General features: G+C 35.7%; 1 protein-coding gene across 1 annotated transcript in view; it reads left to right on the top strand.

Moving 5' to 3' along the window:
• EYS (eyes shut homolog) overlaps positions 1-13,400 on the top strand; it is a 797,046-nt gene that overhangs the window by 313,203 nt on the left and 470,443 nt on the right. The window contains exons 22-24 of the mRNA XM_030490420.1: positions 6,475-6,571; positions 7,615-7,722; positions 8,571-8,716. Coding sequence (XP_030346280.1) covers positions 6,475-6,571; positions 7,615-7,722; positions 8,571-8,716 — 351 coding nt within the window. The remainder of the gene's footprint in view (positions 1-6,474; positions 6,572-7,614; positions 7,723-8,570; positions 8,717-13,400) is intronic.

Genomic DNA, 13,400 nt, shown 5'->3' on the forward strand with positions numbered 1-13,400 from the left:
AAGACTAACTGAAAAGTATCATCATGTACAAATTTATAATATCAAGCAGAACTAGTAAGTAGATGCCAAAACCCAGAAGTTATATAAATTGAAGATTTCCATTGTCAATTTTTTGAGCCCATCAGTGCCAGTTTCTTTCAGAAACATATGTACGTAATTCACCAAGAGAAATAACTTTCACATACCTTTGGTTTTGATATGTGTGCATACCTATGTTATACTGAATAACCTAAATACCTATACTAATGTTTATGGAGCTATTGCAATATCTCTGCTGCTTGCAAATATTGGTTAATAAATGGTAAGGAGATAAATACAATCAGTTATACTGTGATGATGAGTAAAACAGTAGAGAGCTTATGGGGAAAGAATCCCATTAGTCCTGTGTTACCTGCAATAAGAACAGTAAGATCTGTCCCATCTTAAGTAAAAGCATTTAATGCTTCATCCATTGACAGCAACACTACCGCACAATATTGGAATTTCTGTAAACTAAAATTAGTGTATCATTCTTCCTGCACATAAATTACAAGCAAATTTGATCATACTGTCACACCCTCTAGTGTTAATGTTGAGTATGAGAAAACTAGAAACTAGGGCTTGAGGTTAGAGAAGCTGCTTTTGTGGCTTTCTCCATGGAACACAGGTGTTTTTAGACTTCATATTATTAAAGTCACTTTCATGCTTCCTGAATGGTTCAAAATACGCAGAAATAAAAGTAAGCACAAAGAATCGCAATGATTTTCAGTTGTTTTTCATCTCCGTTAATATCTGAAAGTCTTGAAATTACTATTCATTACTATGAAAACTGTTAACATTTCTGAGATACGTTTCACTTCCTCAAAAAATCCTATACATTTTCCCTAAAATGAAAAATGTTTAAATGAAGCACTGTGTCCCTGTGTCTTTTTTTTTTAAATGAGATTCTGTTTACATCTTCAGTGTCTCTAATGTGGCACGAAAAATAGTGTAAAATATGCTTAACAAGTGAAAAAACATTGATTGGTTTGTCAGACTTCACAATGACATTTGTCTAGCTGTTATACTGGCCACCTGGAAAAAAAAAAGAAAAAGCCACTTGTTTCTTGGATTCAATTATTGAAAATTAGGGGCGGGTATCTAATAGAAATCTGTATTCACAGGTGACAATGTGTGCCATTTGCTTTTCGCCATCGGTCAGGTGCATCTTTTCACTTAGAAGTTCAGAATGGCTTGCAGTGAGCTCAGAAAACTTTCGATTTTTCCACATAAAAAGTACTTAGGTCATAAACTGCATTTTTAAGATGTCACTCAGGTTTCACATGTGGAAAAGTGTATAGCTGAAGAGCTGTATCAAGTAATTTACATTTGCTGTTGATTTAGAGTTTGGTTCTTAAGTTTGACTGATTGGCAGTAGCAAAGGCAGCAAGTAGTTGCATTTAAATGTGCATATTATTTTCCTACACATAGTACTAAATATTGCTACAGTAACAATACATTACAGCACCATGCATATTTTTAAGCTTTCCAGTAGTGAATGACTTTGCAAAATAGTTCACTTAAAGTAAAAATTATTGTGTTTTATAATTCAAACAAAGTAATTGCAATCAAAGTATAAATTATGGATAAAGCTTTGTTGTCTGCATTAAGTGAATGCTTTTTTTACATACTGTGGATTTCTTTGCAACTCAGAAAAGTTTGTTTCAGTACTATATCTGGCATGTTAAACATTTTAAGTCAGTTTCCTCCCATTGACTTTTTATCTTTCCTTTTGCAACACATGAAATAATCTGGAAACATGTCTACATGATTGTAAAAATTGCATCCTTACATTAATTTTAGTATAAGTATCCCAGAAGATCACAGCTATGAGCAGCAGCAGTTGTAGCTCATACAAAAGAACCTAATGTATTACCCTTTAAATTATGCTTGACTATCATGTAAAATATAAGAAGAACAACGTGAGCCCATGCATGTTAGACCCATGAGGTTACTCACAGCTTCAACGAGTGCTATGTAAATAAACTACCAGGGTAATTATTTTCTTAAACCAGCTTCACTCACATATGAGCATTTTTAGTGTTCTTTTGGATCTGAAAGTGCTATGATTGGTGTCTGTTCAAGTGTATCCATAAAACAAACATTTTATGAATATTTTAATGCAAACATTGCAGTATACATTTTTAGGTTTGACCTCTCCTGTTTGTATGAATGATGTGCATAGTGTTACACTCCTTTATTTTCATAATTTACTCTGAGAACATGTATCAGGTATGAATTAAAATATGCTTATTAGCATATGCTTTTATTGAAACATCTTTTGTACAAGCTTCATAAATTATAAATATGCTACAGCAGAGACATGCAGAAAGTATGAATGAAGTTAAATAATACTGCTAATATTTTTCAGGTCCTTTTAAGCAAATCTGAGGGTTCTAGTCAAAAGCAGGATTTTTTGTTGAAATCTTCAGTAAAAATTGCAAGAAGGGCTAAAAAGTCCTTAGAAAATTCACTACATGAGTTCAAAACTTTTCATTGTGGATCAAAAAATCATCAGAATAGTTCTGTGTAATTTTTAACAGTGTATGTCATCAAGAAAGGACTGACTTTTTTATATAAAAGGACTGAGCTAATTTATGTCAGTTAAAAACCCACAATATTCAATAGTAAATTGAACTCATAGATTACTTATTTCATAATGTGGTAGATAACCAGTAAAATTCATGATGAAAATGAAAATTCTTCACCATTTGTAGGAAGAATAGATAAAGTAGCATGCCTGCTACATGTTTGCTTATTTTGTGTCTTTAGAGATAGCTATATTTTCCTATGGGCTGGAAAAATGTGTACTACTGCAATCAAAAATGTGTCTAAATGGTGCTCTATGTATTCATTTCAGTACTGTTTACTTCAAAAAGATGATAAAACATCCATAGCCAAGTGGGGATGGCAGGCAGAAGCAGAATGATGAATGCTCACATTTTTCTTTTTATGTATTTTAATCTGACAACTATGGTGGGTTTTTTTAATGAGATGCTTGCTCAAATGTTATATAGTACCACAAAAGAGTAAGAAGCTATTCCATACAAAGTTTGTTAGTATTTTTTAAAATTTTACTTTATTAGCTTCACACCCTTTTCTGATTACCTTATAAAACTAAAATCTGCCTATATACCTTTGGGTTATTTATAATATTGCATAGGTTTACTTTCTCTTTCAGTGTACTACTTTTCAGTGAAGTCGCATTTCCCCTGCCCATTGACATAGCCTTCTACTCTGTAACAGAACTTAGTTTCAGATATATCAAACATTACCAAAAATGAGATATCACAGATGAGGAAGGTGACTACAAATGGTCCTGTGGTTGTGGCTTCCCACATTCACTATGTCCTCCAGTTTCTTAATCAAACCAAAGTTAGAGAAACGTATTACTACCTTTTTTGCTCTTACTCAGTGGCACTGGGAGGGCATGTGTCAAAAGAGCAACTCCTGATTATTTTGTGTGTGTGTGTATCAGTGACTGCTGTCTATTTGATGTGAGCAGGTCTAGTACTGAACATTGAACTAGCCTGACACAGCCCAAGTTATAGTCCATTTACTTTTCTTTTTCCTTAATTAAACTTCAGGCAAATATAGATGAAGGCTCAAGTCGCAGTATTACGATGCAGATTACACATGCTACAGATAACAAAAATATTTGGATCTTTAATTGTGGCTCCAGCCCATTTGCAAAAAATAAACTAAACCGATCAGAATACGCCAACATTGCCAGTGTTGAGGGAGCTGCTACAAGCAGTACACTGGGTCAGAGAATTTTTCTCCCCTATTATGGAAATTCTTTTACAAAGTGTTTGTCAAATATCATTCAAATAGGAAATAAATAAGGGCATCATTTCACACTCAAGATATTTCTGGAAAAGGAAACAAAAACAAAAGCAAAAACCCAACAAAAAAAAAAAAAAAAAAAAAAAAACCACAAAAAACAAACAAACAAACCAAAAAACACCAAAACCCAAAAAACCCCAGAATAATATCACAAGAATGTAAGTGACTATAATTGAAGGGTTAGTTTGAGATACATTCCAGGCTTTATTTTCCAGCTTTGTAGCAGACAAACTTTGCTTTGAAAACTTCAGCAAATACTGAGAACTCATTTCAGTCAGCTCTAGCCAGGAAAGTTCTTGAACAGAAAAAATCCTGGTAAGAAGAAAATACCAACTGCTTTGATGTGGGTTGATGTTTAGATCATACGCTGGAGTGCCAGCAGAGATTTCTCTCTACAGCTTTCCCTACAACTCTGAACAAGCTGCTTAATTTTTCCAGTAATGATTTTCTCTAGTGTGGTGAGTTGACCCTGGCTGGATGCCAGGTACCCTCCAAAGCTGGCTGCTCTATCACTCCCCTCCTCAGCTGGGAAGGCAAGAGAAAATGTAACGAAAGGTTTATGGGTCGAGATAAGGACAGGAAGAAATCCTTCACCAATTGCCTTTATGGGCTTCTCTCTCCGCAGGGCCACAGGTCCTGCCAGGAGCCTGCTCCAGCGCAGGCTTCCCTCAGGGTCACAGCCTCCTTTGGGCAACCCCCTGCTTCAGCATGGGGTCCTCCACAGGCTGCAGGTGGACATTTGCAGCTCTTCTGTGGACCTCCATGGGCTGCAGCGGTACAGCCTGCTCACCGCGATCTGCACTATGGGCTGCAGGGGAATCTCTGTCTGGTGCCTGGAGCACCTCCTGCCCTTCTTCACTGACCTTGGTGTCTGCAGAGCTGTTTAACTCCCCTTTCCATCTGCGTTTGCTCCTGCACGGTAACTTTTTCCCCTTCTTAACTGTTATTCAGAGGTGCTGTCACTGTTGCTAATGGGCTCAGCCTCAGCCACTGGCTGGCGTTGGCTCTATCAAACATAGGGGAAGCTTTTGGCGGCTTATTACAGAAGATGTAGCACCTCACCTACTACCAAAACCCTACTACAGAAACCCAATACATTCAGAAAAAAAAAAGTCATTCTAAATATGATCGTTGATGATTTGCCCAGTTTCAAGAAGTACTTTGGAAACCATAAATACATAATATAACAATAAAAGTCATTACTCTCCTTTTTTCAGTATCTCAAAAAATACTGATAACAATTTTTACTTGTTATTTTAATAGAAAATTCAGTAAAGCCTTTGTCATATTTATAATAATATACAGTGAAATTCAGTGGCTCTTTTTGTAGGTTTTCAAATTTAATTTTGATAGCTAAATGGTGTTCAAAAGCAGTTTGGTGAGCAACATAAATGCTCTTTAGTCAGTCTTCTAAAAGTGGTCATGTTTATTATAGTCACTACAGTGCAAATCATTCATTTTAATGATTATATTACTACATCAATTAAAACATATATTCAATTTGTGCAAAATTCATCTAAGTAGCTACAGTTTATCCACTGTACATCATTGTAACACAACTGTGTATTTAGTAGAACATTTATTTATGTGAATGATGTAGCATGTTTTATGCCATAGAAGAGCAGAAGTAGTATTCTTATACACTGAAAAATGTCTTATTTCTCTTAAGCACATATCCTGGGACTTTTACAGAGGTAAATGGAATGTATTATGCAAGTGATGTACTCTGGAGATAAACTCTTGATCGCATTTTTTCTTCATTTAAATACTAAAACCAGTTAAATGTTTTTACCTAGTGACTGCTTTGAATAAATGTGGTCTCTCTAACTACCATTATGCTCTGTAATATATTACTTATTGAATTAGCTTTTAGTTTATGACATTGTCTCACATTCCCCAAGAAAGCCTTCTCAGTCCTTTAGAACAGGTTACATTACCCCAGTATATTTAGCCAGGTGCCCCATCCAAATTTGTTCTTTCTGGTTCAGTAAAGTATGTTAAGACTTCCACACTCTCCTGAAATGAACTTGTTGAACAAAAATAATTGGAAAACATTCTTTTAAGATTGTATCCACTTGCTTCCCCTGACCTTGGAGTCAGAGAGCAGTGAGGGCTGGCTGCTCTGGAAGGGAAAGTAAGCCAGGAGTCTTACCAAGGCAGCCAGGGCAGGATCCTCACTGTCAAGGGTCCTGTCCGACAGTATCTGAACGAGGTGAGCAGAACAGGGCTAATGAAGGTGTCCAGGATCACCATAGTACAACAGATCGCCAGGCAAGGCTACCAGCAACAGGGCAGGTCCAAGGTCAAGTCAGGGAGCTAGTCTGAAGGCCAGCGTCGGCATCCAGGTAAACAGGTACATGACTAAGCATGTGCATAGCTCAGATACCAAGGGCAAAGAGCCTCAGCTTAGATGCTCCCAAGAGAAGGGGAGGTCAGCACTCAGCTCTTTCTTGGACAGCTTCACGGGCAGATGAGGTTTCTCAGGCCTGTCACTTGCATTGTCTAAATTGGTCCTGAGCTCAGGCAGCCAAACTTCCAAGAGGAGCTGTGACTTACATTCACATTATGTAGAAGGATTCACTCATTCAGTTAATATAATCTGTGTTTCAGGATTTGAGGGCACTTACTGTGAAATTAACAGTGATGAGTGCATCTCCCATCCATGCCAGAATGAAGGTCTCTGTGTGGATGGGATTAACCATTACAGGTGAGGAAAATTATTTGAATGGCAGATATTCAGTATGATGCACAGATGTTTATCATCTTGCTGTTCTTCTCGTACTTTGCCTGTATTATGTTTGTTGCCCTTCGGTGATGTAACGTCTTTTTTTTGTGATGTGTTTGACACTGTTACATTACACCCTGAATCTTGTGGGTAAAAAGACATACATGTACACTATACATGTGGACTCAAGAACCTATTGTAGGGCTAATTAAAATCTTAGGAATCTAATCAAAATATAACAAACAGCTGTTATTAGTCCAGTTACAATAATACTAATATTCTAAGTTGAAACTAATAGAGAACAGGTTCATGAACAATGTAGTTATAGTGGTTGTATTAGGAAATGTTGCAATTATCTAGCTCTTGTCTCTTTTGTTACTATGTCACAATTTCCGTCTGTGTCCTATTACCAGTGATTTCAGTCTTAAGAGCTGCCAGTGTTACTGCAAACCACCAGTATCTGGGACTCCTGGCCAGAAGAAGTGTGAAATTTATTGGTGAGGGTTTTCTATCTTCAGTCTCAGGCCTGCTGGGAGCTATTTTTGTATGTTTCCTTATCACAATTTATTTCCTTTGCACTGTTCGTCAGCTTCCCCAGCCCACATGGACCCAAAACACTATTGTTTGTAACACCATGATTATCCCAGCGTGCCACACCCTCACCATAGGTGCTAATTCCAGAGCTGAAGCTAAAGCATGAGAGGCAGCAGACAGCTGGCGCCAGGAGAGGTGTCAAAACAAGTGAAAATGAGCTCAGGCCAGGGCAAGTTCTGAGCCCCTGCACAGTGGGGTCAGCACAAAGGCTGTGGCCTTCAACTAATAATGGCAAAAAAATTTATTTCCTGGGCTGCAGTCCCTGTACTTGTGAAGCTTGTTAAAGTGGTAAACTTTGTAACAACCAGAAGAAAAATCAAACATGATTTTGGAACCACCTGATTCATACTCCTCAAAATCTGCCACATTTTTCCAGAATCTTTTTATATGAAACTAAAAAGTAACATGGTGAGTAATACCCTTTTTGCTAGGTGCTCCTGCCAACATGGCTTTACTGGGACGCTCTGTGAAGTAGAGATTAATGAATGCTTATCAGGACCCTGCAAAAACAATGGAACTTGCCTGGATCTCGTAAACAGGTTAGTTATTACGAAATGAAAAACAATTATGTGATTTCCTTATGTAAAGTCTGCTCACTGCCTTGGGGTTGGATGGGATCTTCAGCATATGACAAAGATTCTGTGTTAAAATTAGGTAGGCAAGTGCTGTTAACTCACCTATTTGCTTATTAAGTGACCTGAGAGAAAAATAGAAGGGAAACTGTTTTCAGCACAATTTGTTCTTTCACCCCTTACCTTTTTACCTTCTTCTTCTTTTTTCTTTATAAATTTGGAATAGGAGTAAAATAAAGGAAAATTGATCCTCAGTTAGAATTTAATCTTCAGTTAGAATTTCATTTTAATCTCCCTTTTCAGCTTCTGGTGACCTTCTCTAGTGTGTTTACTAAAAGTTAAGTGTAAGCAAGAGAAAAATTTGTACCTAGTGTTTTTTCCACAACACTCTACAATCATTCAGAGACTTGTGCGAAAAGAGCTTTAGCCCTTATGTCATTCCTCATACCCTCAGCTAAAATTATTGTGCACAATTTTTCTAGTGATTTAAAAAAGGGATACATCGCTCTGCTTGCTTCAGAAACATGGAAATGAGAAGTTCTGGAGTTCTGGGCTGCAGTGCTGTGCTGAGCAGGCATCCGTGCTAAGGCTAGCATCAGTATGGTGAGCCCTGGGGAGCTGGGGCACGCCAGGTCAACTAAGAAGGAGAAAAATAACTGTTACAGCTGAACCCAGGACAACAGTCTTAATTATTTTAGTATAGATGAGGATTAGGGATACCAACTTGACATCAGGACATACATATAGCTTCACAATATTGGAATAGATCATGTTGTTTACTTCTGTTGACTTACCTGATTTTTTGTTTTCTGAAGATTCATCTGCAGTTGTGCACCTGGGTACGATGGGTCTCTGTGTGAGATAGATGTAAATGAGTGTGAAACTTTGCCTTGCTTGCATGGAGGAAGCTGCATCAACAGGCTTGGTGGCTATGGGTGCTTCTGTCCACCTGGATTCACAGGTATGGTCCGCTCTCTACCACAGTGGAGAAAGCTATTTCACAGGTTTTACAGGTTTTTAATTTTATAGCAGTGGCCTCAACTAGATAAAAAAAGAATACACAGGATCATCTCATTTTTGGAGGATAAGTCATTATTAATTCAAATAGAACTTTGTTCCAATTCTTGCTAAATAGCTCAAGATGTTGTTTACGTTAAGGCTTGATTTATGATTTCTTTAGTCACCCATACATTCAGCTGAAACACATTAAAAGAGAGATTGCATAGTGCAAAGAAAATAAATGTTTTCTGGATTCAGCCACTGACTTTGCTGACCTGTTGGACTGACACTTGCCTTTAGTGTTAATTGTTACATTTTTGCAGAACTAATGGCAAAATATTTAGTGGGTAGAGATGCAGTAAAATTTCTCTAAAATGATAGTGACATTTAAATGCTCTGCATGCTGTAGAACAAGTAGTTCATACTTAATGTTTTGATATATCCAGCTTAAGCAACCTGTAAACACATGGGGTCATAGGACTCCATTTGCAGAAATTTTTATAGTTGTATGCCTCAAGTTGTATTATTTCTGCATTCTTTCTGCATAAAATGTTTTTTCCTACCCATTCCATCCTTTGATAAATACCACGTAATTCATAAGATTAGAAAGGACACAATTCACATCCACTGAACTAAGAGGAATGTATTTTCTACACAGAACAAAGACCAAGTACAGTTTTGGAACTGTCTGTGTAGCTGTATATCCTTCTTCCATCCACCATAAACTTTAGTCCACATACTTCTAGCGCAGTGATCTTCAAAATTATCATTGACATTTCAGCAAAAATTGGAAAAATCTATATCATTCTATTGCTTAAAACTTTAAAAGCTCCCCCCCCCCCCCCCCCCCCCCCCAGTATTTTCTTCGGAAGAGCTTACTAATCTATGTCAAAACAGTTGTCTTCACCTTTCTGTATACATTTCTGTAAGAATTTCTGGTTATATTCATAAAAGGTAAGACAGCTGTACCTGAAAGGCTTATGAGACTCTAATTCGAAAAGGAACAAGCAATCTGCAAGTGTGCTTTCCTTTCGTGATTCTTCATTATTGATTAAGCAGTTTGACTTGAGTTCTTTTCCCTAACACATTTAACCACAAGGATAGGATGTTGGGGGTTGCTAGGGAGGTTTTGTGACTTTGTTTTGTTTTGTTTTGTTCTGTTTTAATTAGCTGTAGTAGTTGTTTAGTATTACAAGTACTATTTACTGGTACAAATTCCTTCAATATATTTGTAAGAATAGTTTTTTACTATTCAGTGTTAGTTATTTTCTAACCAGGGTGGGATGATATCTGGGTGTCTGTCAAACACTAAAACATTACTCAAAATTTAGTGATGCATTGGCAATCACTTAATTATAACCAGTGTTTTTTTTTCCTCCCCTTCAATTGACACTCTTTGGACATTTTCTATGCAAGGTACCAGTTAGACTAAGTCTGAAGGAATAATTAATCCACAAAGTGTTTGGTATAGCAGTTAAACTAAGGCTTTAAAATGAAATTGCAGTATTAGCAGGCTCAGAAGTGAATGAACGTAATTTGATTTCAAAGCAAGGTCTTCTCAAGGCAAAACATTGCTTTTCTGGATTATGAAGCAAAAAGAGCATGTATGAAGTGTATGGAAAACATCTGGACTTGTGAAGTAGTTCTGTGATAGTTTGAGGTTTTGAAAACTTTGTCTAGCAATTACAATTCAAATAGCTAATAATATTTAATTTAACATATTTTTTGTTTGTTTTATGTTACCTACAATACAGAAAAGGTAATTATACTATCTGAGAATACCAAGTTTTGGAATTATAAATAGTAAAAGAAAATACAATGAAACTACAAAATATTAGTGGTCAATGTACTGAATTATAACAGTACGACAAAAGCAATTTATTTAACTCTTTGAAAGATAGGTGTATTTCAGTTATTTCATACACTTAGGAACAGCCTTTTTTTCATACACTTAGAAACAGCCTTTTTTTTTTCTTTATCATGGACAAGGAACCTTTAAAGGTACTGAACAGTGCATCTTTACACAATGATCGTTTGAGTTTCAAAAGTGTTTTAATGTACAGAGAAAACTTTAATCATTGACTATAATTATTAAAGTATTATAGACTTCTAAATTTGAATGGAAACTGGAAAGAAATTACAATACGTTAAATGGGATAGGCCAAATAATGTTACTATATTTCATTTCATTTATAAAAATTAGTTTTAAAACTGTTCACTTTCAGACATTTTGAATGTTTTTTCTGGTTGTCATGTAGTTTTAATCTCTAAGCAAAGCAGTCTTTAGACACTGATCTCTCTAGCTCTAAAAATTTGGCAGCTTATGTATCTCTTAAAATTTGAAGTATTCCATAATTTTATTTATTTTGGATTTACTTTACATTGTTCATAATTTTATTTAATTCTAAACACCTGTTTAACAAAAAAAATGCATTAAAATAATTTATTAACTATTAAAATACAACTTTTCCACAACACTAAGATAAAATCTACTGCTTTGCAACTTAGGTGGACTCTTTCAAAAAGTGATCACAGTTCAGATGATTTCTGTCAGGATATAATTGGCAGCAACAATGGTGTTCTTAAACCCTAGATAACACTAATAAACTCTGGTTAAAGTCCTCATCCCAGATACTTTGGAAAATAAAACTAAGTGATCTGGGCATTCAAGAAACCTTTTTTCCCCTGAAAGTGAATTAGTAAAGCAGTGCTGTATTAGAGGAGAAAAGCAACAAAAGGATAATAACAAATAATCAACTTTTCAAAAGTACACAGTTCCTTTCCTCTGGTTTTGTTTGTTGGGTTGTGGGGGTTTTTTTGACAAAATACCTTTTAAAGATGACTGCATCCCCTCTTCTGCACTAGCCTTCTGTGTATGTTTGGTTGTCATCAATCACACTGACTAGCAAAGCCATATCAAAGGTGCAGGTGACCCAGTGATAACTTTCTGTCCACAGCTTAGTCCTTGCTTTGTTAATTGCTTTGACTGGCCAATATTGCTCCATGAAACAATACTGCTCAATTCCACCAGGTCACCTTGACAACACAAGAACTTATTATTCCAGTTCTATCAGCTGCTGCTGTTCTTTCACTTGTATTTGCTCTTTAGCAACTGTGTATATATAGTATACATCATCCTTGTTGCCCAAAAGGATCTTCGTAAATGGACATCTGTTGTTCCTTCAGATCTATGACTTACGCGTACTAAAGCTACAAACTGTCTCCTTACATTAGTTTGACGTCTCACTTCCCAGCACACAGAGATGTTACTAGTTTTTCCTAGTTTTACACTCCATTGCAAAAAATACTGATTTATTTGAAATAGCATTAAACTTTCATGTTGAAAGATGCAGGCCTGGAAAACTGTTTTTGGTTTTTAATGCTTATGTTATGCTACGCTTAGGTAGCATAGCATAAAGTCTCTAGGTAGCCAGTTAGCTACAGAATTCTGTGAACTCTTCAATTCTCCAGTCTGATCATTCTCATTCCATATGTCCTGTCTTTATATGGGGAAGGTCTGGCCTGGTTTACAGAACTAACTGAAAAAAATCAGTGGCTGAAAGACCTAAGTAGAATATCTCTTTACTCAAGATCACCATTGTTACTGCTTATTGTTTGTATGTTGGTGGTAACTGAGTATTAGATAGAACAACACAAAACTAAAAGATACTTCCCGAGTTACTGAATCTAAAACCTATTTTATCTAAATGGTTAGCCATTCATTGGCTGAAGTGATGAATGTTAATGGTTGTAACATGAACTGTTGATTTTGTACTGCAAATGTGGTAAAGAAACAAGCAACTCTAAACATTATACTTTGTAATGTACCAAACATGAGATTTAATGTATATAGAGGATAGATCTTTTTAGTAAGAAGCTATGGCTTACGTAGTCATCTTTCAGCACTAAGATACCCTTTTATATGTCTTAATCAAGGACTGTTTATATGATTCCAGAATCCTTTGTTTTCATAAATGTTACCATAAATATAGGAAATTTAATCATAATCTAAAGAAATGAAAGGAGAATCAAAGTCTATGTCAGATTTAATTTTGGCTTGGTAGGTAAACGTTTGTTCAGAGAATCTGAAGATACAATGCAAACAAGTGGAACTCTTTTGACTGTTTGTGAAACTATAAACTAAATGGGACTTAATCAGCAATTTAAAATTAAAAGCAAAATAAGGAAATCAATCAGTGAGTATAGCTATATCTGCATTATCACAAATCAATGTGATGTTGCATTCTGAACGTGCACTGGTACACAATCATGTAAAGAATAAAACAAGAAAAAACAAATGCATGTATATTCCACTGAGTTTGATATTAAAAACCTGTTAATTAAAACACTAGTATTAATTTCTCTTCAGCTGCACAGTACAACATCTTAAAAGGAATAATTAATTAAACATAATGTATTATGATCACTTACCCAGAAGGTCATTTCATGATTGAGGTGTTAATCACTTCTTCTATATAAATCTTACCATATGAACAACCTTACATCAAAATTTAATCCAGATGATTCAGACATGCTTCAAGTGAAATATTTTTCATGTTCATGAAAAAATTATTTTATAATCAAGTACAAACCATAAGTGTCTGGATCACTGTGTCTGCTGCAAAATAGATTTAATAAGAATACAA

This window comes from Strigops habroptila, chromosome 6, assembly GCF_004027225.2.
Source record: "Strigops habroptila isolate Jane chromosome 6, bStrHab1.2.pri, whole genome shotgun sequence".
NCBI classification, from domain to species: domain Eukaryota; kingdom Metazoa; phylum Chordata; class Aves; order Psittaciformes; family Psittacidae; genus Strigops; species Strigops habroptila.